The 23,185-nt window shown below is 41.9% G+C and overlaps 1 protein-coding gene across 1 annotated transcript in view; it reads left to right on the top strand.

Moving 5' to 3' along the window:
- LPAR1 (lysophosphatidic acid receptor 1) overlaps positions 1–23,185 on the top strand; it is a gene marked incomplete at both ends in the record, with an annotated part of 39,544 nt that overhangs the window by 3,344 nt on the left and 13,015 nt on the right. Inside the window, one exon of the mRNA XM_079548666.1 lies at positions 7,729–8,476. Within this exon, the coding sequence (XP_079404792.1) occupies positions 7,729–8,476 (748 nt within the window). The remainder of the gene's footprint in view (positions 1–7,728; positions 8,477–23,185) is intronic.

Genomic DNA, 23,185 nt, shown 5'->3' with positions numbered 1-23,185 from the left:
CCTGATTGGTCTGATAATGCAGAGAAGTAGAAAGTTAAAACAGCCTGCAGGAAACATTTAGTATCCCTAAGGGCTTTGTGTTTTGCAGAGAGGAAGCACAAGTGGTGATCTAAACGGAGCAATTTACTCTGTGGAGTGATTAGTATCTTCTTGTGAATGGCATGGGATGAACTCTGCTATAAAAGCTTTGAAGAAGAAATGATGTGAGCCTTTCTTGTTTAATGAAATAGGGACTTCCAACAGTGCTTCAGAAATGCTTAAAACAAGAAAACAACAAAATTCATCACTCTCTTTGCTTTTGCCAGCAGTGGATTCTACCAGCCAAACACTAGAAGTGAATGAATACATTTAAATAACCGCCTTGCAGCTGTTCCAAAGAGAAACCCATAGCAGATTCCATTATAGTGTCCTTTCATGGCTGTGTGGCTACCAGAGCCAAAAACCACTTCTTCCACTCAATGCCACTGAATACTTCTTTATTTTCCCTTCCTTTTGTTGAAATTAGAGATGAAGAGATTTAAGCTATCTGTGCCAAAGAATGATATGTAAATGAAATAGTCTGGTGTTTAAAGTACAGTTCCAATTTGTTCGAAATTGACCAGTAAGGGCAGCTTCTTAGTACAGTATGGACATGTTACTGATAGGGAACCTATTCCTGCCAGAGCCCTGAGCTAGAAAGATCTTTCTGTATTGTGTTTACACATTTCACAAGAGTGCATCAAAGCAAAAGAAGCCAAAACTGTGTATATTTCAAGAAGAAAAAGAAATGTATTTGCAGTAGTAAACGCAGGACAATCTTCTTCCCATTTTGAAATCTTGGTTTCCAGCCCACAGTGAAATGTGCAGGTCTCGTTAACATAATTCCGAATAAGCGTTTTGCTTGTAGGCGAACCTCTCCCAAGTGCTTGCATTACTGGTTTGCTCTGTGAGGAGTGATGGAAGGCGTGCCCTGGAGATGCAAACAGCCCCAGTAGCCTCCAGAATTTTTGCAGCATAAAAGACCAATCTTTCAGCTGCTGGTGCCAAAAGCTTAACCCAGCTTGGCTCGTAGAGCACCAAACTGGGCCTGAGGGATGCACGTTATGTTTCATTATGCATGGGAACTCAGTTGGGATGTTGGAGGTATGGGTTTTGTGGAGGCTTGTTCAGTTTGTTTCTTGTTTTGTTCTGTTTTCCCTCTGGTTTATTCCACTTGGAGGGTTTCTAGGGCATCACACACAGAGGAAAAGCCCTTTCATCCTGGGGCTGAGCAGGCCTGTCCTGAGCTGCCCTTGATGCAGGAATAACTAAGCAGGTCAGATGTCAGCTGCGATGATCAAGTGGAGAGTTAGGCAGAGGGCATTGGGTGATATACTGAAGAGGTCTGGTCTATATCATAGCACAGAGTATTTTAAAAGTGTGAGAGGTGGTATATTCCAGTAGGCATATTAGTTAATGGAATGTAATCACCTTGCTGTGTTTCCCACAGCAGAGCCGGGAGGCACTGGCCTGTACTGGGCCTTGTTGAGCTCCCCTTGACAGGGGGAAGGGACAGCTGGAAAGCACAAGCAGTCATGAAGGCTCCTCCAGAAAAGAGTGAAACTCAAAGAGCTTTGCAAAAACCCATTACATAGTGTGCATGGAACATTCAGGCTCAACATTCTGCAAAACATGCTCAATCCTGTCTTTCCAGTTAATGTATTTTTGGAGTATCTCTGCATTGTAGTGATGACCTCCCTTTGAGAGGAGCTTGGAAGGCAGCATCAGGGCAGCAGAGAAGTGCTGAATGGTCTGGGAGCAAGTAATGAATGCCCAAGCCATCCAGCTAATGGAAGGGGGAATGTGGTGATGTGGAATCAGGTGGTCCTGAGTTGGAAAATATTCATCAGAACATGTAGGTGTGGCTTGGGAAGAATGCAGCTCATCTGATAATGTTGGGTCTGTGGGAAAGGAACAGTGATACAGCAGGGCCTGAATCACTTGGTAAGTTGCTGGAGGAATGGCTTCAGTCTCTGTCTTCTGCTGGATATTTTTTTCCAGTTCGGTTAGCTTTCTGATTTCCTAAATCTCCCTTTGCAGTGAAAGAAGTTGTGTTTGCATATGCATGCTTCTTTCATGCAGCTGAAGAAAAGGCAGGAGTTTGAATCAAGAGAATTAGCAATTTGGGGGCCTGTTGGAAAAGTGTTTCTCACTGTCACTGCTCTGCATTAATGAGAATTCACCTCTGAATGGCACGACTCCTGATTTATCTATCCTGAAAAGTTGTACCATTGAGTTTGGGTATTTCAGACTGGCTAGTTAGCTTCCAGAGGAAAAGAATATTTAGCTTTTGCTGGACTTCAAGCTCCTGCCCATTCTGGTTTTTTTAATCCTCAAAAGCTATTTTTTACTTTGCTTTTGTAGTAATCACGGTGAATAAGCATTAAGGAAAGTCAACACCCTTCTTGGTTTTATAGTCTATCTGTGGAGGCTGTTGTAATCATAGCTTCCATCAGGATCTGTGTCACTTGTGAATTATACCTTCCAGCAACATAACTGCTTCTTTTTCCGGTGTTGCTGGGTTTCTTTGGTGCCCTTTGTGCTTAGGTAGTTTAGGTTACCCTTTTCAGGTGTAAGCTGCAAGATAGCCAAGGACTTCTCAGTTCGCAAGATCTATTAAAGCTGAAACTCAGCAGTAAAATCTACTACAAATGCATTCTTAAGATGTTGCCACAGTGTCTATGTGTTGCTTCTTTTTTTTAATCGTGTCACAGCAGAATTGAATGGACCCCTTGCAAAGGGATTGACTTTTTCCTACCTTTTCAGCTGTGAGAAATGAAAAATGTTTCTAGTGAGGTGAAGAAGTGGCTTGCTGTGACTGAACCACCAAATCTAAGATACAAATCTTATTCCAGTCTATCAAACAATTAATGCCATTCTGGAAAGGGTACGTGAAGATCTACTGCCTCTTGGAGTTAGTGTATTATACTTATTTTTACAGATATAAATAATTGCATAAGGCTATGATGAATCAGTACCCTTGTCTCAAGACTTCCTTGATTTTGCCATGTTGGGTAAATGGCCCCTTTTAAATTCTACTTTTATTGTCAGAGGAAATACCTTTATCTTTATCCCTTTACTTTCGAACCTCTTGTTTCCTCTGCATTCTGAACAATAGGTTATGCTTTTCATTAGATAGTGATTTTTCTTCAAATTGGATTTTTTTCTCACCTGTTACAACTTTACTTTTATAAAGTCCTTGTTTTAGCAATTGCAGCTTGAGAAATTATTCACATATTCATTCAATTATTCCTAAATGTACTCTTCTATGCTTACTTTAAAAATATTCTTACTTGATAATCTTATTGATTTTGAGGACTTTGAAATCGGCCGTTTCCCCAAGCTTTTCTGCTCTAGCCTTCCTGATATGTTGGTAAATTTCAGAGTATTTAGCTAAATTTATAGCATGCTGTTGCTTCTCTTGTCAATGCTTGCTGTTCTAAATATAGAGCTGTAAGCCACCTATTGCTATTTTGGAGTAGTAACCTACCATTCCCAATTCTGCTTTTCCTCTGAAATGTTTTCTGGATTTCTGGATAACGCTGAGAACAATAAATATTATTTCTGGGATCCAAGGGCAACTACCTCAGAATTAAAAGCTCATCCTGTATAGGATGAGTCTCCTCTGAGTCTCATAGACTTCAAGGAGGTTGCATGCAAGTTGAATGACTTCTACAAATTTGAGGTTTCTGGCTTCCACTTGGCATATTATTCTATGCAGAACTGTCATCTTCCTCAGTCTTCCTTGCCAGATAACTGGCTTTTCATTTTCTCATTGTGTTCTAGGTAAGAAAACAGCAATGTGTCAAGGTTAATTCAATATAAGGGGAAAGGAGAGAAGCAGACTGCATTTGAAAGGGTTAAAATATTTTAAAGTGTTTTCTTGGATATGGAAACATTTTTGTGGCTTCCAAGTTTTAAAGGCTCTGTAAAAGTCAGACCTTAGTATTCTAAGAATGTTCAGCTCTCTTTCTCTCAGCAAGAAGTCAGTGTGCCTATGTTCTCAGTGTGGGGGAGTCTTTGGGGGTTTTTCCTTTTCAGTGAATTAAGGAGCAAACTCTCAGATTGCAGTGGTTTACAAGCTGATCATTTGTCCTTCAAGCACCTTGTGCAGACTTCATTTAGACAATCAGTGTATCTTGCACTCTAACCATCCCCAGGTGCAGAGCCCTCCCCACTTGGGCTGCCACTCACCACCAAGCTCCCTTCTGACCTTTCTGCTCTGGGCAGCCAATGTCTTTTCCAATATCTTCAGCAGGAGGAGAAGGTGACAGTGAGCTGCTCACCCAAGAGCATCCCATAGGCAAGACTGCCCGATGCCCTAGTCCTTAGCCCACTCCTTCAGCTATTCTGTAGGGGCCAGGGAAGCAGAAGAATGGATGAAGCACCAAACACTGGAGATAAAGTCACTTTTCTTCTCTGTCTTCCCATTGCCACCCTGGTAACGTAGCTGTGTACCACCACAGCTGAGGGGACATATGTAGCAGATGATGGCTGGAGGTGCCAATGCCAGGGCATTATTCTCACCAAGAGTTGAATAGGTGTCATCTGTAGAAGCAGGGTAACATTTATTAAGTACTGGTGCCGAGCTCTCTGGTCTGTGTGCACTGCATTGTGGCTGTGACTGGGTTTTGTGTTTTTAAGAGACTTAACCCCATGTACTCAGGATTTTCTTGTTCTTTGACGTGGGACAACTGTGTCTTGAGTATTAAATCAACCTCTTATTGTTAGAGAAGTCTTTGATTTCAGCCTGCTGTTACTCCATTTTCCTTTATCTATCTTGTTGGTTTATAATTCAGATGTTTCCTTGCACACATGTGTCTTCAGTGTTTAGTTAACACAGGCAATTTGCAGTTTGTTTTAAACTTCTGTTGAGATATACTAAGTGGATGAGGTAAATCTCAGGGCACTGCACATCTGGCTTACCCAGGCAATGAAACACACTGAGTGAAACTTCAGGAAATTAAAATATAAACTTCCCTGCCCCTTTTCCTGCAGGGACAGGAGAGGGGCTGGGTCTCCCTGCTTGCATGTGCTGTTGTAGGATGTTAACACTTTCAGTACTCAGAAGTACATTATTTTTCCTTTTACTCAAGCCCTTGCTTCCAGACAGCAGCTTCCAGACAGCAGCTTCATGCGTGAATGGGATGCCTTGGGATCTGCATATGCTGACCTGTGAGGTCAGAACTTTCCTGTAGGATATCTGCTGGCATCTGAGAAAGCTGATCGTCTGGAAGTCCCCTGTCTGAACTTCGGTCAGCGACTTGTTCCTTAATCACTCTCACAAATGGGACCATTTGTTTCAGCACCTGGAAACTCCACTGGTGGACACAAATCAGCTCCCAGTTCAAATCTCAGAAGCAAGCACCTGCACAGCTAAGATCCTGATACACTACTCTTTCCCCTGGGACTGAAAAGATTGCTCTTAAAGAAGGATTCCAGGTTTTAGATTAGCACAACCTGAACACAAAACTTCTTTCAGAATCCTTTACACCAGCAGAGGATTTTATTACTGCATCTTCAAAATGAGAGAAGAAAAAAGCCAGCCTCATGCTGTTACCCCAGGGTTATTTAAGCACTGTCCTGTTTTCAAACCTAACAGGGCTCAGTCTGCAGCATTTTACATACTCCTATGCGCATTGCACTTGTTCAGCCCTGGCTTGGCATTCTGTGAATGAGACAAATGCACTGCACTTGGTGCTTGTTACAGTGAGCCCTGTCTTGCTTTGCGTTTCATATGAGAGAGCAGGGAGGGTGCTACAATATCAGGGCAGTGTTTCAAAGTCTAAGCCCATTTGCAAAATAAAATTGAAACAAGGGAGAAAGGAAAGGAGTATCTACCAGGTTTCAATTTTCTGCATTTGAATTATTTGTTCTGCCAGGTGTTATCTGCCTCTCTCTGCAGCAGCAATAGTGGAGCGAAAATCGTCAAGTATGGGCAGCAGCCAGCTGCAAGAAGAATTTAGATCAATAAAAGCATGGACAAGGAGAGAATTTATTCAGGATAACAAACATTCACTAGAGTTTGGAGTCCTGACCTCCTCTGCAATTGAAATTATAAGACTGCATCCAAATACTCCTATAGAGGGCAAAAAGGCAAAAACCAGGCCATCCACATAATTAATGCAGATGTTGGCAAGCTGTTATAAGGGCCACTAATTCATTCCTATGACTTCCTCCCTCCCTCAAGGCTTCTTACACTTGACCTGTTATTGCCACACAATCCTTAAGCAAAGAATTGAAGCCAGATGTCTTGTAGCTAAGTCTCTCTTTGTTAAGTATGCCTTGTAAATCAGTTTTTCTGGGCAGTGGAGAAATCCTATATGAGAACTTTGAAAAATTCTTAAATAATTAAGGCTAAAAGGTTTTTAACCTAAGAATTGATGTATCCTAGAGGAGCAATTTAAGTTTTATAGTCAGTGTGCTGAAAATACTATTTACTCTTGTTCTTAATTATCCTGGGTTTGCAAATGTTTCTGATCAGTGTTTAGGTTAGAACTGAAATCATTTTTAGAAAAAAGCTTTTTCTGCAGCACAGATCTAGCTGTTATGTAAAGCGTTTGGGTTATGGGTGGAAAGGTTTGTATACTGCTTCTTTGGAATTTGCTTAGTTGTGTTGACAAATAGGTGCAAATGAAAACAAAGAGAAATAGCCTTGAGTAATTCTGAGGAAATCTTTTATCAGATACTTCTTTAACTGGAGCACTATTACTAATATTTTTTTTTTCCTAATTGTGTACATTTTTAGTTTCAACCTGAATGTTGTGTTAGTTGAAGCATTTCCATCAGAATGGTTGGAGCAGTCCAAAACTGTTTTGTTTGTTTGTTTGCATGTTTTAATGGGAAAAAATTCTTACATTTTGATGTTGATCTGTTATTTGTTTGGGTGTACTACCTGTTTTCTTGCTATAACTCCTCTGTTTCTGCATTGAGAAAAATAAAAATGAATTTCAGTGAATAGAGTTTTGATAGCGATAAAACCAGAAACAGGTCTCCTGAGTGTCTTCAGACAGTGACATGAACTTCTTGTTGGTTTTTTTTTTTATTATCATTTCATCCTTGAGTCCTTTCTGATAAACCACCCTAAACAAGGAATCACTATGTTAGTCTGAAGAGTTTCTTTTTGTGAGATTTGGCTTTTGGGAATTGCATTTTGAGTAACTGATTATAACAGAACAACAAGAAATGTCCCTGATGAAGATCTGGGTGAATTAAAACCTCCGGGGAAGTGCAGCAACTTTTCTTCCTCTTTGAGGAACGTGTCATGTATCACAGCTATAGCCAAACAATGCTTTTATGCACTCATAACATAAACAAAGCGTTCTGTAACAGAGTTAACTTCTTTTAATTATGAATTGCATGCCTGTCTCTCTAAGTGAGTTTTTCAGGAGGTCTGCCTGGACAGAAGCTCTAATGTTTATTATGTAATTTACAGCTATGACAGAAATTGTGCTCATTCCCAGAGCAGATGGAAGTATTTCTGGTTGCTTCTAATCTGGCTGTAGTTACTGGAATCCTCAGAGCAATAGTTTGTGATTTGTGGAATGCTGTTTGTTCTGAAAAAGTAAATTTGTTCTGAAGCGTGTTCCCTTTCTCCGTCCAGTGCCTTTCCCTGCTCTCTGTGCATGCCTTGTCCATGGAGGCAATCATATGTTTTCAGTTCTGATGTCGTTCTTTTTCTCTCTTTCCCCGCCCCCCCTCTTCTTTCAGTCCACAGCCATGAGTGAACCACAGTGCTACTACAATGAAACCATTGCCTTCTTTTATAACCGGAGTGGAAAATATCTAGCCACTGAATGGAACACTGTCAGCAAGCTCGTAATGGGCTTGGGGATTACCGTCTGCATCTTCATCATGCTAGCCAACCTCTTGGTTATGGTGGCTATTTATGTCAACCGCCGATTCCACTTTCCTATTTATTACTTAATGGCCAACTTAGCCGCCGCAGACTTTTTTGCAGGGCTGGCCTACTTTTACTTAATGTTCAACACGGGACCTAATACTAGAAGACTGACTGTAAGCACCTGGCTTCTCCGTCAGGGTCTCATTGACACTAGCCTGACAGCCTCTGTGGCCAATCTGCTGGCCATCGCCATCGAGCGGCACATTACAGTCTTTCGCATGCAGCTACATACTCGGATGAGCAACCGGCGAGTGGTGGTGGTAATTGTTGTTATCTGGACTATGGCCATCGTAATGGGTGCCATACCAAGTGTCGGATGGAACTGTATTTGTGATATCACTCACTGCTCCAACATGGCACCGCTCTATAGTGACTCCTACCTGGTCTTCTGGGCTATTTTCAACCTGGTCACTTTTGTGGTCATGGTGGTCTTATACGCTCATATCTTTGGGTATGTCCGCCAAAGGACTATGAGAATGTCCAGACACAGTTCTGGACCTCGCAGGAATCGGGACACCATGATGAGCCTCCTGAAGACTGTGGTCATTGTGCTTGGTAAGTTTTTACTTTGTCCCCTCTACCTTCCCCGCTCTATTTCTTACCAGGTGATTGCAGTAATGCATGTCCAGCTTCTGGGAGGTCAGCGTCATTTGGAAGATGGTAGAAGAAGTAGGGGCAATAAGAAGCCCCAGCATTCATTACTGTGTGGGTATTATCAAGCTTTTATGAAAAAGGATATCACAGATGTGGTCATCCAGCTATGTAACATGAAACTGATGAAAATAGCAAGATCTTGATAAGGAAGGGATTTTTGGAGCAATGCAAGTTTAAAACCTTTTCTAGCAGCTTGTCCCCGGCACTGTTCACCTATTGGCATGAGAAGATGCCAAATGAAGTGGGTCCATCATGCACTGAAATACAGGTTCTTTCCTTGTGCTAAAAGTGATGTGTGTATTCAAGTAATATTTTGTGTCTGAAATAAAAGAAGCTAGAGGCTTGTGTTGAAAGGATGCTCAACAAGGAGTAATGGCCTGTAACCTGAACACAGGAAGTTCCGTACTAACATGTGGAAGAACTTCTTTACGGTAAGGACGATGGAGCACTGAAACACATTGCCCAGTGAGCTTGTGCAGTCTCCTTCTATGGAGATATCCAAGACCTGCCTGGACCTACCTGAGTGACCTATTGTTGGGTACCTGCTTTAGCAGGGGGGCTGGACTCAATGATCTCTTGAAGTCCCTTCCAACCCCTACAATTCTGTGATCTGTGATCCTGTGACTTCACATGTTAAACAAGTCTTTATGTACAGTATGCTCAGGTCTCTGCTGTATGGTTTGGCACATCTAAAGTACCTGCCTCTTTATTTATAGGGAAAGATACCACATGAGGTATTGGTGTAGTTCTCTGGAGGTCCCTAAGGTTCAGGGCTTGGAAAATGGGGAAATATCAAGCAAATATCGCAGTGCAGTTTAAAGGTTTTTTGTCTTCTTGGACAAGTATATTTGGTTTAGATCTTGTGCTTTCTGCTTTCTTATGCAAAAGCACTGCCTGGATGATACCACTCCCTGGTGATTATCCTTGCAGTTCCTTCAGTTTTCTTTGTTGCAGCTGATGATAGTGAGCTGCAGTCAGGTAGGGATGGTGCTAATTATCTGTCCCCAGCTATGAGGGGAGGTCCTTTGCATGAGGTCCTTCAACAGGGCAGATGGGTCCCTTGCAATGCTAGTCCCCTGTTGTGTTGTAAACTTGGCCTAGTTATCCATAAGTGCAACTGTCCCCAAGTCTCCAGGGACCTAAACTTAGCCAGAGTTCTTGCTTTGACATCCCGAGTTCCATGGCTTTACATTGTGACTTTTGATTTCTAGCTCTTATTACCTGCACAAAGAAGACAGTTGATTTTTATCACCAACTTTGATGTAAGTCACTGCAACAACTCTCATTTTAGTTAAAGAATGTAAATACTGTTTTCTCAGCTAGTGATATTTTTTTAATGTGAACTGTGTAGTCAGCTGACTTGTTCACCTATTGAAAAGATAGTCCTAAGTGTTCTGTTTTATTCATCAGGGAAAGAATAACTTCATGTTTTGCATGGGAGGCTGTAGGAGTGGGTAAAACCTCTTGTGATTTGGACAGTTGCCCCTACCTCCCTTCTCACAGAAGGCAAGATGTGGTTAAGAAAATGAAAAAAAATACAGTTAGATTTTGCAGATTTCTTTCTTGGAAATAGATACTTGTTTCCTCTTCTGAATTAATTGCTGTTCATAACCAGTGAAGTATTTCCTCTGAGGAAAAGGACTGTTTCAGGCTTTTAAAAACGAGTGGGGGATAGTAAGCACTGATATCAGTAAAATGCATTCATGCAGGAATAAATAAATACAAGTGACTGAATAGACAGCAAACTGTAGTTATTATGAAGCACGTGTGGAAATAGAATGGCAGTGTAGGTAGTGACTGCATCCTTCTCTGTTCTCCCATGGTTAAATAACATTCAGTTGAGGTGACTCAAATTTAAATGCTACTAGAGTTCACCAATATCTCTGGTTCCACATTTAGATTCTTTTCAGTAAAATTTATCAGTGCTGCAGGTAGTGCATGTAATGTTTTCCGCAAAATTTGAGCAAGGCCTTATTTCCTTTCCCTAAATTCAGTGTTGTGCTTTGCAGTAGCACCTCTGCTAATCTGCATAAGATACCATTTATAGTGAAAGACAGTGGGTTCTTTAATCAAATCTCGAAGAGAAATTAATCCCCAGGTGATTTGGTTGGACGAGTTCAGTCACAGAGCTAACAACTAAAACCATGCCTTCACCTTGCTCTCAGGCCTCAGGAACATCTGCAAGATGAAGATGGGGGCAACCTCAGAGACTGCAGAGGTTGAATGTTTGTATATCAGGGCATTTAGCAGATGACCAGCTGAGCCATGAGAAAAGCTCATTAGTTGCCACCAGCGCACGAATGCTGTCCCACATCTCCAAATAATCACTTGCAGTGGAAGTTTGCTTTCTGGCTCTGAGCAGTTGGAAGCGCTGGCTAGGTAAAGCCTGCGCTCAGAGGAAACCTGCAGCAACCCCTGATGCATTGGTGCTCTTGTGCTGCTTGAAGTCTGCTTGCAAATCTGGTTTACAGTTTTCTCAAGCAACAGTTTGAATTCCCTAATGTGGTATTTCCTGATTACCTCCTTCCAAAGGCAACGCTGTAGGGGCAGAGTTTGTTTCTGCTTTGGCAAAGGCAGTGAAGGTGAGTGGATCTCCAGGGCTGCCTGCAGCAGTGTGCTGAATGTTTATCTCATGACCTCTGCTTTTTCCTGCATCAGTGAGCCTCTGTAACAGAGAAGAAAAGACCACCCTGCCTTCCTTAATGATGCAGAGGAAGCTAATACATCACACTGAAGGCAGACACCAACTTTTTCTGAAGGCAGAGAGAGGAAAGGCAGTGTTTCGGTGTGTGTGCAGCTCAGCTCACTGCTGAGTGGGGAAGGAGCTGGAGTGATTCCCACTGTGGAACCCTGGGAGCCGAGGAGGGCTGGGATCTGGGTACACCTGTGGGTGCTAGTAGGTGGAAGCACACACATCCTTGCTTTAGGATCTTTGTTAGAGTTCTTGCACCGAGCGCCATGTCCCTGGCTATGCACAAGAGGACAGTTGTGCATCAGGAGCAGTCAGGATCTGGCACCCAGCGTCATCCCAGGGTGCCGAGACCTAGGAACACATCAGAGGCAGAGAACAGATTTTTTTCCCCCTTTTACTATCTTTCTCTTTTTCTTTCTTACTTTCTTTCTTTCATTTTTTTGTTTGTTTTTGCTTTTTTGTTTTTGCTTTCTGTTGTGTTTTTGTTTTTTCTTTTTCCTCTTGATTTGAAATATTTTAAACAGAAGGAAGTGATTTCATAGTTAAGCCCTTTTTTTTTCATCTAACAAGGCAGCTTTTGAAATCTTACGAACGTAGGAAGGAACATAAAGACCTCTCTCCAGAGCATGCCTTTTCCTGCATGCTGGGGCCAAGGCAGGCTGATCTGTACACCACACACAGCCATAAAGCAGGATCTGGCTTAGCTTGCAGCTCAGTGACACTTTGCATTTCACCACTACCATGTGTTATGTTTAAACAAGCCATCAAATGAACAAGCAGAAACCCAGTGGATGCAATAGCCGAAAGCTGGTGTCATCCCTTCTGTCCTCCCCATTTCTGTGTTTTACTTTTAAGGACAACTCTAATGGTTTGATTCATTGATGGTAGAAGACACCATCAATGAATCTCAGAGCTCCAGGCCAAAAAAAGAGCTCTGCCTTAGCTTTCCGTGACCTGAAAGAAGACATGAAAGGTGAAGTGTTTTCAGATGTTCTTATAAAACTATTTTTGTGGGTAAGTATCAGCAGAGATCACAAGTGCTGATCAGACTGTATGGTCTCCTGCCTTGCTTATAAGTCCTGTTTTCATAATATAAATAACTCTTCCTTATTCTTCCATAAGAAGATTGTGCAATCTTCTGTATTTAGATGGTAGTTTTTGTCTGAGAGGCTTTCTCTTGGCACCATATGGTACAAAAGAGATAATTAAGGTTAAAAAAAAAAACAAAAAAAACACGGACCTGAAACTGGTGTGTGGTCCCCCTGCAGAATGTTTAAAACTGTGAAGTGGTTTTGCCCGTCCCTTCTCAGTAATTAGTCAGTAGCTCTCCATGAGACAGGGTGGGAGACTGCTGTCAGTGGGATAATGATACTGAAGTTTTATAACTACATTTTAGGTAATAATAGCAACAACTCTTCCGTAGTCAGCGCTGCAGTTAGCCTTAGTTCTCAGTGGTGTTCGGCCAAAAGCAGGCGTGCTTGTTGGGCTGGGCAGCACAGCTACACCCTGACAGAGGCAGAGCAAAGAATGAATTCCTTGCTGCTCACTCCTTAAGCTCCTGGAAACTGAGAATACACTTTGGGCCTTCACTGACTGTAAGATTATCTGCTTTGCTTGTAGGGACGCAATTTAATCTGCAAATTGTGGAAACTAATGTGAGCACAGATAAAAAAAGAAAAGTGGAGGTTCCTTTTGTCTGAACTATTTTGATTTAAAGGAGTCTTACTGTGTTTGAAGATAGTCCCTTGCCTTTCTATAATGAAGCAGTAAATGCACAGAATACATCTGGAAGTTTAGTATAAACATCTGGAAGAGTGGAACTGCTCAGTAACAGCTTTTTTTTTTTTTTCTGCCCCTTCTTTCTGCCGTAGTTATGAATTGCATGAGGGACCAAGAGACTTTGTTTTTTGTTTGGTTTTTTTTTGTACTTTAGCTTTTCTTTCACAGTTAGGTACCAACAACAACTGTGGTAATGCACCAAGTTTCAGTATACTGTAGGCAGGCAACCAAGGGAAATAAAATACAATACTGATAACCTTAACCTTTCTGTCTGTCTCATTGTCTGATGAAAACTGTGGAGATCTATGAGAGTATGTTTTTAAAAGATGTTTCCAGTATCATTGCTGTCTCTCCTGGCATGCATTCTACATCGTTTCCCACTCCCTCCCTGGGTGTGTAACTACTGCATAGTTCTTCATGCAGCATGACTTCTGAATTGTCAGTGGGAAATGAAAAGGACAAGAACTATTTCTACATTCTGAATGAGAGCATTCCAAGTTCCACCAGAGGGATGCCTTTATTTTCACAACTCTCATGCAGCGTCAGGTGATTAACAAAGCATTGTCTGTCTTCATTAGCTCCTGAACCTTAAGGCTTTGATATACCTAACCTTTCTTAAATATGCTTCACCCATTGCCAAGTGGTCCTGGGTTGACATCAGGATGATATTGTCTAGACTGGGCTTGGTCATGGCTTCGCTTGACTTTCAGTGAGTGGACCTTCCCTGCCCATGGAAGGTTACTGTTGTGGTCCACAGTGAACATCAGCTCTGGTAGCATATGCAGCTGATAAAAGGATGCTTCAGAGAGGCTGAGGTTGAACTCTGAGCCCTGCGACAGGAAGGGGACAGCTTGACCTCTCCATCTTTGAGGAGTTGTGCTGGCAGGAAGAGAGAGACAGTCTTCAGCAGCATTCTTCAGCTGGCCATGAGCCTGTTATCTTGAATATGTCCTCCTACAAAGTACTGACGGCCCTGTTTGGAGAAAACAGTAGTATCCAGTTGTTTTTTTTCACTAACACTGCATGTTCCGTAGAGACCTGAGTTGGGTAATGAGATCTGGCCAGCATGAGGACATTTCCCATCTCCTCTGAAAGTGAGGGAATGTGAAGTCATAAATACCAGGCTACCCTGTGGCCAGCACGGGGTCTCATTCAGAGTTACCAACCCAGACTGACCCCTGCATCACAGTAATGTCGCTTGTGTACTGATTTAGTCCTAGCGGAAAAACAAGGCAATAAACTCTGGGACTGGCACTGGCAATATGAGCCTGAGCATCAATGACTTTCTGTTCTAACACACAAGGTGCAGTTATGCACAGTCCCAGTGTTTTTAGATAAGTATATTTTAAAAGTGCATAAACTGTGAATGTAACCCACAGTCAAGTAAACGGGAAAATTGTGGCTGATGGCCATAGTCTAAATGGAGTGCCCCTCATGGAGTTTACAAGATTAATTCTTATTGCTATTGCATGGGGAATGTGGAGGAATAGAAGATTTATAATAAGTGCTTTCAAAGCTGTAGTATGGCTGCAGTACTTCAGAGCTGTATCATCAAATATGTGCACGAAGAAGGTGAAATCATTAAAGTATTTTTAATACTTTAGTATTAATTACTACAGTATTTTTAATATCATATTTTGGCATTTATGATTTTTGATGGCTTGGATTTTCTTCCTTTTTTCTCAATGGAAGGACAGTTATGTTTACTCCTCTGAAGCTTCCTTTAAGGAAAATAGTGCATACAGTTGGGGTGCAGATGGTTTCAAAAATTGTTATTACACATTATTCTTTCTTTCTTTTCTGTCCTAATGGATGATGTCCTAATGGTATTTTGATGTTGGAATTAAAAAAAAAAACAAACAAAAAGTCTACCTTCAACTAGCACATAGGTGAGGAAAAATAGTAGTCTTTAGATTATTGCTGATATTTGTCGCACTGTGTAACTGTGAAGCTACTCTGATTTAATACCAACAAAGAATAAAATTGTCATGCTGTTTATTATCCATAACAAAAGCGGGTTACTACTTCTTATATTCTTACATGTAAGTGTCCATATTCTTATTTTCTTGATGTAGTTCTCTTGCTGTATTAACTAGATACTGCATAGTTTGAAAAAAGGATGAATACTTTTTATAAAGATATAATTAAAAATCAGAGAGATGAGTTTCTGCTCTTGGTTGAAGTAGTGGAAGTGTGAAAACTTGCTGAGAGTCTACGTTGCAGTGCATACATCATTACACAGTAATTTGCACTTGATGCTTTTCTCTTGCTTTTTCTATGCTGCCAGAAAGAGCAGTACTCTGTGTGCTCTCTGACACTTAATGAGTCTCTCTGAATCTCATTTGCTGGTCAGTTTTACTGCTGTATTTTTACTCCTGCAAATGTAGTCCAGCTGATCTTATCTAATCACGCCTTGTAGCCCAAACCAAATAACTTCTCAGCACTGCTTGGCAGGGGAGGGTACTGAAAAGAGACAGAATAAAGAAACATGGCATGTAGAAATTACACCGTGGACTGTTTCTTTGTGAGATAAACCTCCTGACTAGCTTCCTTTTTCAAAACAAGCCTGTGCAAGCTCTCGCTCCTAAAGAAGAATTGTTTGGTGCCTTGGAAGCAGGCAGCTCTTTCTCTGAACCTGGAGCCTGATGGGGTGTGTTAGAAGTTTGGTTAATAATGTTTTCTTTAATTTCTTCACTGACTCTACTGATTGAATTTATTACATCCTCAGCTAAAGCGGATATGTACTTGGTAACTATCTTTTCTCTAAAGTATTCCAGGTATCCCCTTGTAATTCATCACTTTACCCTAGGGAAACCATTTGAAACTTTTCCACTTCTTTCCCCCCCTCAGTTAAGAATAAGTACTATTTATTTTCATTTGGGATCCTTTGAAACTGTGCTTTGAGGAACTTCCATCATTTCCCAAGGCAGGAATGTGGTTTTATTTTATTTTATTTTTGAAGGGGAAAAATCTCTCTAGTAAATCCATTTCTTTACACACGATGGAAATGAGACTTTAATAAAAGTCTTTCCTCTGACTTCACTGTAATTTAGTAGCCTTCAGGGAAGAAATAAATTTGAAGGGCAAACGAGAGCTCTCTGGGTTCCTTTAAGAATAGCCAGAGAGAGAGAAAACTTGAGTAGTTTAAGGTTTACACCCATGTTACATTTTTATTTAAAAACAAAAGTGAAATAAAAACTCTTGTAATTGCTTGCACTGGTTGTTTCATGTTTCAAAAAGTCTTTCAAAATAAATTTCAGAAATAGGTTTTCTCCTCTACAAGACCAAAGGAATTGCTTTTTTATCCTTATTATGAATGACAGCATTTGGAAGTCACACCCTTATCCCCAATCAGCAGAAGACAACCGTTTCCCTTGAGTCCAGGTGAAGTAACAAACCGCTGGCTCTAGAGTTAAATTCACTTAGTGAAAATGCACGCAGGACCAGAATGAATCGGCACCGTAGTGCTCTCTCTGCTGCCTTAATTCCACTTAGCAGTGCTGCAGCCACGGCCGTCCCCATCAGCCTGGGCCTCTCTCAGGGGGCTGAGATGGACGCGTGCCTGTGAGGCATTTGTTCTAAGCCAGAACTCAGAGCAACCTGGAAAAAAACTGAAGTTAGAAGTTGTGATCAGTAAAAAAGCAGGTAGTCAGTGTGTCTAAGTAAATACGCTTGTAACAGCCCAGCACACAGCTAAGAAGGCCTTCTGATCTCAGACTTCTGCGTTTTTGGAACAGAAAATGGGAATCCATCCATTAAAAGAGGTGACAGGCTTAGAGTACATCGTTTGCAGTGTGGGGAGATCTGGAGTACAGTACAAGTCTGGCCACTGGCTTGCATTTTCATCTTCGGAATGGCATTTGTGTATCGGTGGAAACTGCTGAAGTGCTAAGCCAAGAGAGCACGGCCAGATTTACAGCCAGGCCTCAGCTTAGGGCTGCGTGCACAAAAATGCCAGCTGTTAACTTGTCATGTTGCAAAACTGTACTCAGCAAGGCACTGAAGGACTGTTTGTTTGGAGCGGTGGAAAACATTTTGAACAAGAGGCTGTTTTGTGGGAGAGGAGAAGGGTGCTGCCGGCATGTTGCTTCGTTCCACACAGGCAGCATGAGCAAGAACTCTGGGTCCTGAAAATAGAGAAATAGAATTTTCTGTCTGATATTATTCCTGCCTCTGTAGTTTTAATGGCTCGTAACATCAAAATATATAATTTTTTCCAGCAGGAGTGCATGTGGAGACATCTAAGATGCATCATCTGCCCTCTTCCTGGCTGGTGGGTAGTGACTCCTGCCTTCTGACAACAGCCTTTGTGCCCCCCTGCTTGCAGTCTCCATATGAGAAATGAGTTGAAGGAGAAGGCCTGGGTTTTTTGTCAATGCATGCATTTTGAAGCTGAATGTGAATGACAAATGTGATTGGAGCGCTTCTGTTTCTGGTGTTACTAGCAGGACAGCTTCCTGTTTCTTACAGCTGTGGATGCCATCACTGAGCTCACAGATGGCCGTGTGTTTTTTTGTTTCAGACAAAAGTCTGCTTTTTTAATTTATGTTTTCAGCTTTTCTATGAGTAAGGCTCAGTCATGCACTTGCACACTTGTTGCACTTCTTTAATGCTGAAAGTAATGACAACAGCAGAAAATCCTCATGCAGTCTGCAGGTCCCATTCTCGAACCCTTCATGCTGGATCCCTTCCACTTGGCTCAGCCTAAAGTAGAAAAAAAGCCCTCTGTCTGTAACCACAGGTTTTCAGAGAGATGCTGTTGGAAAATGCAGGTGCTTGCAGAAAAGCAGGTGGTCATGCCTGCTGCATCATGGCTGGGGCCATGACGTGCTGGTGGTGAGCATGATGTTGGCCTGGGTCTGGGCATTTACTTGTCCCTCCTCCTTCTCCCCACTCCCCATGGCTGCTCTGTCAGAAATCCTGAACTCACTGTGAGCTTGGCTTCCCTCAGAATTCACTCTCTTGTTTATTTTAATTGCTGGCACAGGGAGAAAGGTCAAAAAGCATGATCAATGCAAGGTTGGAGGAAAACCTGGAGAGCAGATAAAAGAACTCTGAGCTGGTATGGAAGGGCTTTAGAAGTAATGATATGACTTGTTAAGTCTGATGCATCTCTTTTCCACTCTGAAGGGCTGTCGGTGGTGGGAGGCTGTGCTCAGTAATGAAATGCTCAAACTCAGAGGCCTTCCATAAGTGGGTACTTTGTGTCCAGAGGGAATCTGCTGCAGTTTGCTGTAGCAGTAACCTGTGGATGCTGGTGCTGAAAGCTTAGAGGGTTATTTGGGACAACCAAACCAACAGAACCAGACTTCTAGTAACTCAGTGAGGGAATTGAGGAGCATGCCTGTTGGTCTTTGTTGTGTTGGACTAAGGGATGTCTGCCTGGGTCCTTCTGCTTCAATAAATGACTTTGTATCTTAGTATACATTTGCAAATATAACTGAGCAAGGACTGCTAAGTTTTTTGAAATATCTTTTTTTGTGAAAGAAGTGTTCCCTGAAGGAGAGGGAGAGAATTTCATTGTTACAAGTGAGAGAAGCTGCCAAGCTGATGCATTTATCTCCTTTTCATGGAAATTGTCTCCTATGACCCTGGACTCCGTGCCTCCCTTGTTCACCTAAAAGCACCTTTTATTGGGGAAATATATTTCTGCAAGTATGTAATAAGGAATTACCACCTTAAGTGATGTAGAAGGCAGCCCTTTCTCTCAGTTAACTGGGAAGAGGGCTACGAAGAGGGAGGGAGCCAAACCATGGTTTTTCTGCAAACAGAAGGGTGACTGCTCTGGAGGCAGTAACTGATGTGCAAGAAAGCTGCACCAGTCTAAAAGTCAATTCATAACCAGGATGCAAAGAACTTGACCAACACTACAGTACTGCCTAGCATAGGCAGCATGCCTTGCACTGCAAAGATACAGTATTTTACATGTTTATGTGGTTGTGGAGGTTTTAATAGAGTGTATTTTGTTGTCTGCGGTTTCTACCATGGTTTCTCTTTTTGCAGCTCTTCTTGTGGCTGGTGATTGGAGTACAGGAGTTGTGTGTCTCTCCTGACTCTTCACTTAAGGTTTGAATGCTCTAAAAATGAGCATTTGGGACTGCTCTCTTGCAGACACATTCTGTGTAAACCAGCTTTTGTCCCAGGAGATCCCTGCCTTTGTTGTGTGTATACCCAAGCAACAAAAAAATGTAAGGAGTGCATAGAACAAAATCAAAAAGCATTAAGATTATTTTTTCCCTTTTCATCTTTCAAAAAATACCATATTTTTATTTTCCAGTGGGTGATTTCTGAAGCAGTAGCAATGTAGAGGGATATTTGGTTCTCCAATTTCTGAATCAAAAAGGTTCTTTCTGTTTTGTACTTATTTGATCTTATCCAGCCTCCCCTACGCAGCAGCTCTTGTTTGCATCTCACTGCACACAAAAGGAACTGCTGTATTGCTTGTAGTTGTTATCTAAACTATCTTTTAAGCTTTCTGAACTCACATTAACCATTTGTAACTTGGAAACTTTGCCCTTCTCACTCCTTGGAGGAGCAGAAGAGAGCATTTGAGGAGACTGCAAGCTACTCTTCAACCTTAGGGCAGGAGGTGAGTGTGGTACGTGGTGTTCTGGCTGAGATGTTCAGCTGTTGCAGCTTCCATGCAAGAACAAGAAATTACTTCTTTTCAACCTGTGAAGAAGTTAGGTCACAGTGTGCATTTTGGGTAGTTCAGTGTTACGCTTTCATGTGTGTTCCTACAGCTTCACTGGAAGCATACGATTTGACAGCTAAGTCTGTTTATAGGGAGTGTTTATATGTAATTTAAAATAGTGAAAGGCTTGCTTGGTCAGTACTCTTCTGCTGCAGCCCTTGAGCAGATGCCATCATAAAGCCTCAGTATCCATTTGATAACTGCACTGACTGCAAATTAAACTTCTAAGTGCCCCTTCTTGGCAGGTGTGAGTGCTAGTGTGAAGGAGGTTTGCACTGGGACAGGTGTAAAACCTCAAAGCCAAGGAAACCACTTTTGAAAGAATGTCATCAGCTTGGCTTCCAGAAACCAGCTGCAATGCAGGCTGAGAATAAATTGGTGTTTCTTACAATGCATGGCATAGTTTCTAGGAGCTGCGTGATGTTTTTATGAACATTTATGCATCTATTTCAACAAAGCTTTCTTTTGTAGTTTGGAACAGTGGAATGTATTCAGTGTTCCTTAAAGAACTGATGATTTTTTAGTTACTATTTGAATATAAGTATCTGTTACATAGTGTAGCAGAGCAGGGATTGTAGTGAGCTGGCCTTTCACCTGTCCAGAACAGAGCCACAGGCGCTGTTCTGACTTGGATCCACTTCCCATCAACAGCAGCGCTTGTTGCAGCTCATCATTCGCCATATTGTCATTTTGTGTTTTGAAAAGGTGAAAATGAAGGGAATGTGTATTAGCTGATAGGCTATGTATAATATGCCTTATATCGGTCATGTGGGTTGAAACAGTCCTCACTACTGATAATCAGCATTAACCTTTGGCTGTTCAGCCAAAGATGCATGAAGAGAGTTGCCACTGAATATCATAGAATGACTTGGGTTGAAAAGAACCTGAAAGCCCACCCAGCTCCAACTCAAATCCATATCCATACCCTAATATCCCTCCTGGCAGGGCTGCTCTCAGTGAGTTCTTCTCCCAGTCTCTGCACATATCTGGAATTGCCCCCAACCACATGCCAAATCTTGCACATGGCCTTGTTGAACCTCAGTAGGTTCCTGAGGGCCCAATCCTCAAGACTGTTGAAGTCCCTCTGGATGGATCCCTTGTACTGGTCTTGAAGAACAGAAAAATTCAGCTTCTTTCCATGTGGAGTGAGGAGGAGTCCATTTAGACAAACCAGTGAAGCCAGATAATTAGCTGGAAATAATTAACTTTGTGTTTCTAGCTGAGGAGAACACTTGGCCTTGCGGTGTGTGCACACATCAGATGCTGCCATATGCTGTTCATGGAGAGCAAAAGGCTTCCAGATACATTGCACTGCTCCACCACACCGGCATGTTAGCTCTGGATTAAGCCATGTGCACACAAGAAATGAGGCTTTTAAGCACGTTACAGAGCATACTTTAGTGATGGGTGCTGTTCCCCATGAGGTTTTCCTTTTTCATGTTTTCAAGGGGAATTCTTCATTTCTTGTGTTTTACACTGCCACTGGCATTCTACCTCATGTTTTATTCAATGTGTATTAAAAACAGATTCATTTAAACAATGAGTGGATCTGAACAAACTGTTCAGGAGCAAGCGCTGAGGATTTAACCTCTTACATTTCTTTCACGGATACGGATCTTAATTTCACAAGCCAAATGTGGGTTTATCTCTCCATCTGTAGGGGAGCACCACCTGGGTGGGAGGACCACCTTGCCTGCCCATCTGAATAGGTGAGTGGTAGCTCAAAACATCTGTCTTCAGATATATTGCCTGTGGACCATTGGTACTTGGGATCCATCACAGCTAGTTTCTACCCTCTGCTTGCAGTTCTCTCCCTGGTGAACACATTACCTTCAGTTTCTGCACAGCAGATCAGATCTTGCAAGATGTCAGTTGTGAGATGTCTCCTTTGTATATTTCATTGCTGAGTGGAAATTTCAAAATTAACTGAAAGGATAATAGAAAGTGTTATATTTGCCAAAAGTTTTGTTGGAGGAGCTCTGATATCTTCACGCTGCTATTACTTGCTAATAGGAAAGAGGAATGTCTGCTGGATATAGCAATTTTGTTGAATATCTCTTCTACAGAAACCACAGCAAACAAAAAGTAAATGTGAGAAGAAGGCTTCTGATGCTTAGGTTTTTTGTTACTAAGAAAGCAGTCCTATTTTATGATGTGTGGAGAAGGCAGTAATATTGCCTACAAAGCTGAACATACTTGATGTTGCATGTGCTTTGTAAATCTGTGATAATAAGAGATGTGCATCAACATCTTGAATCCATCTCCACTACCTCCATGACATGGACTGACCATTCAAAAAAAAAAAAAAAGAAAGAAAAAAAGTCTGCACACTTAGAAGTATATTTTCGTTGTTTAAAGACGTCTCTCTTCAGTGCTCCAGGAAAAAGAAAAAAAATGCAAAGTGCTAAGAAATGTCAGGCACGTTGCCAGCACTTTAAAGAGCTGTTAGAAGAGGGTTTTTAGGGTTAGAGATAGGTTCAGAAACTTCCTGAACCAGCACAAGAGATACCAGTGACAGAAACATCCGATAATGTTTAATCGTTTCATAGCCCCCATGAAGGTTGAATCGTTCTGCAGTGGAGGTGGAGGGGGCTCACATTAGGTTACTTCCATCACTGGGACTGAAGGGCATGTGCATGGATTGGACATGGTGCTCAGTGCTGTGGAGGTCACTTTAAATATAAATGCTCCCAGTCAAAGTTAGCTAAGAGTTGTAGGAATGATTTGGTCAGCAAGTTTGTGCTTCTGAATATTCAGCACAGGAAGGAGACAGCTCGTGGTGAGAAGGCAGCCAGGGCCAGGGCCACCGGGAGCCTTCCGTCATGTCCACAAGGCTGACTGGAGCTGCAGGGCACCCCTGCTCACCCCTCTCCTGTGTTGACGTTCTGCAGATGCTCCTTAGTACTTCTTTTTATTGTGACACATTTTCAAAGAAAATGAGGTCAGCTCTGATTGGCTTCCTTTTGCATGTTATTAAATGGTTCAAGATTTTTCTTCTTATCTGGAGAAGAAAAAAAGCTGTTTGTTTCACATAGAACACCAGAAGTACTTCTTGGATGCAGTTACTTTGCTGAGTAGAAAGGTTTTGCAGGCAGTTTGCTTACAGTGCACGAATCCATTTCCTTTTTTTCCTCTCTTTTTTTTCCCATAAAATTCCTGAGCAGAGAGCCTTGAAGGTCTCCCATTTAACCCATGCTGCCTCCCATATGCTTTAGATGCACAACTATGTGCTATAAAGAACTGTAGAAATTTTACAAACTCATAGTCACTGTGGCCATCCCAAAGCAATCAGATGTGAGCACTATCACAGGTTGCCCAGAAAGGTGGTGGATGCCCCATCCCTGCAGACACTTGTGGTCAGGCTGGATCCAACTCTGAGCACCCTGTAGGTGTCCCTGTTCATAGCAGAGGAGCTAGACTAGATGGCCTTAAAGTGTCCCTCCCA

This window comes from Tetrao urogallus (genome assembly GCF_951394365.1).
Source record: "Tetrao urogallus genome assembly, chromosome: Z".
NCBI classification, from domain to species: domain Eukaryota; kingdom Metazoa; phylum Chordata; class Aves; order Galliformes; family Phasianidae; genus Tetrao; species Tetrao urogallus.
The sequence above is the reverse complement of the archived record's forward strand: the minus strand, read 5'-3'. Positions and strand labels throughout refer to the sequence as shown.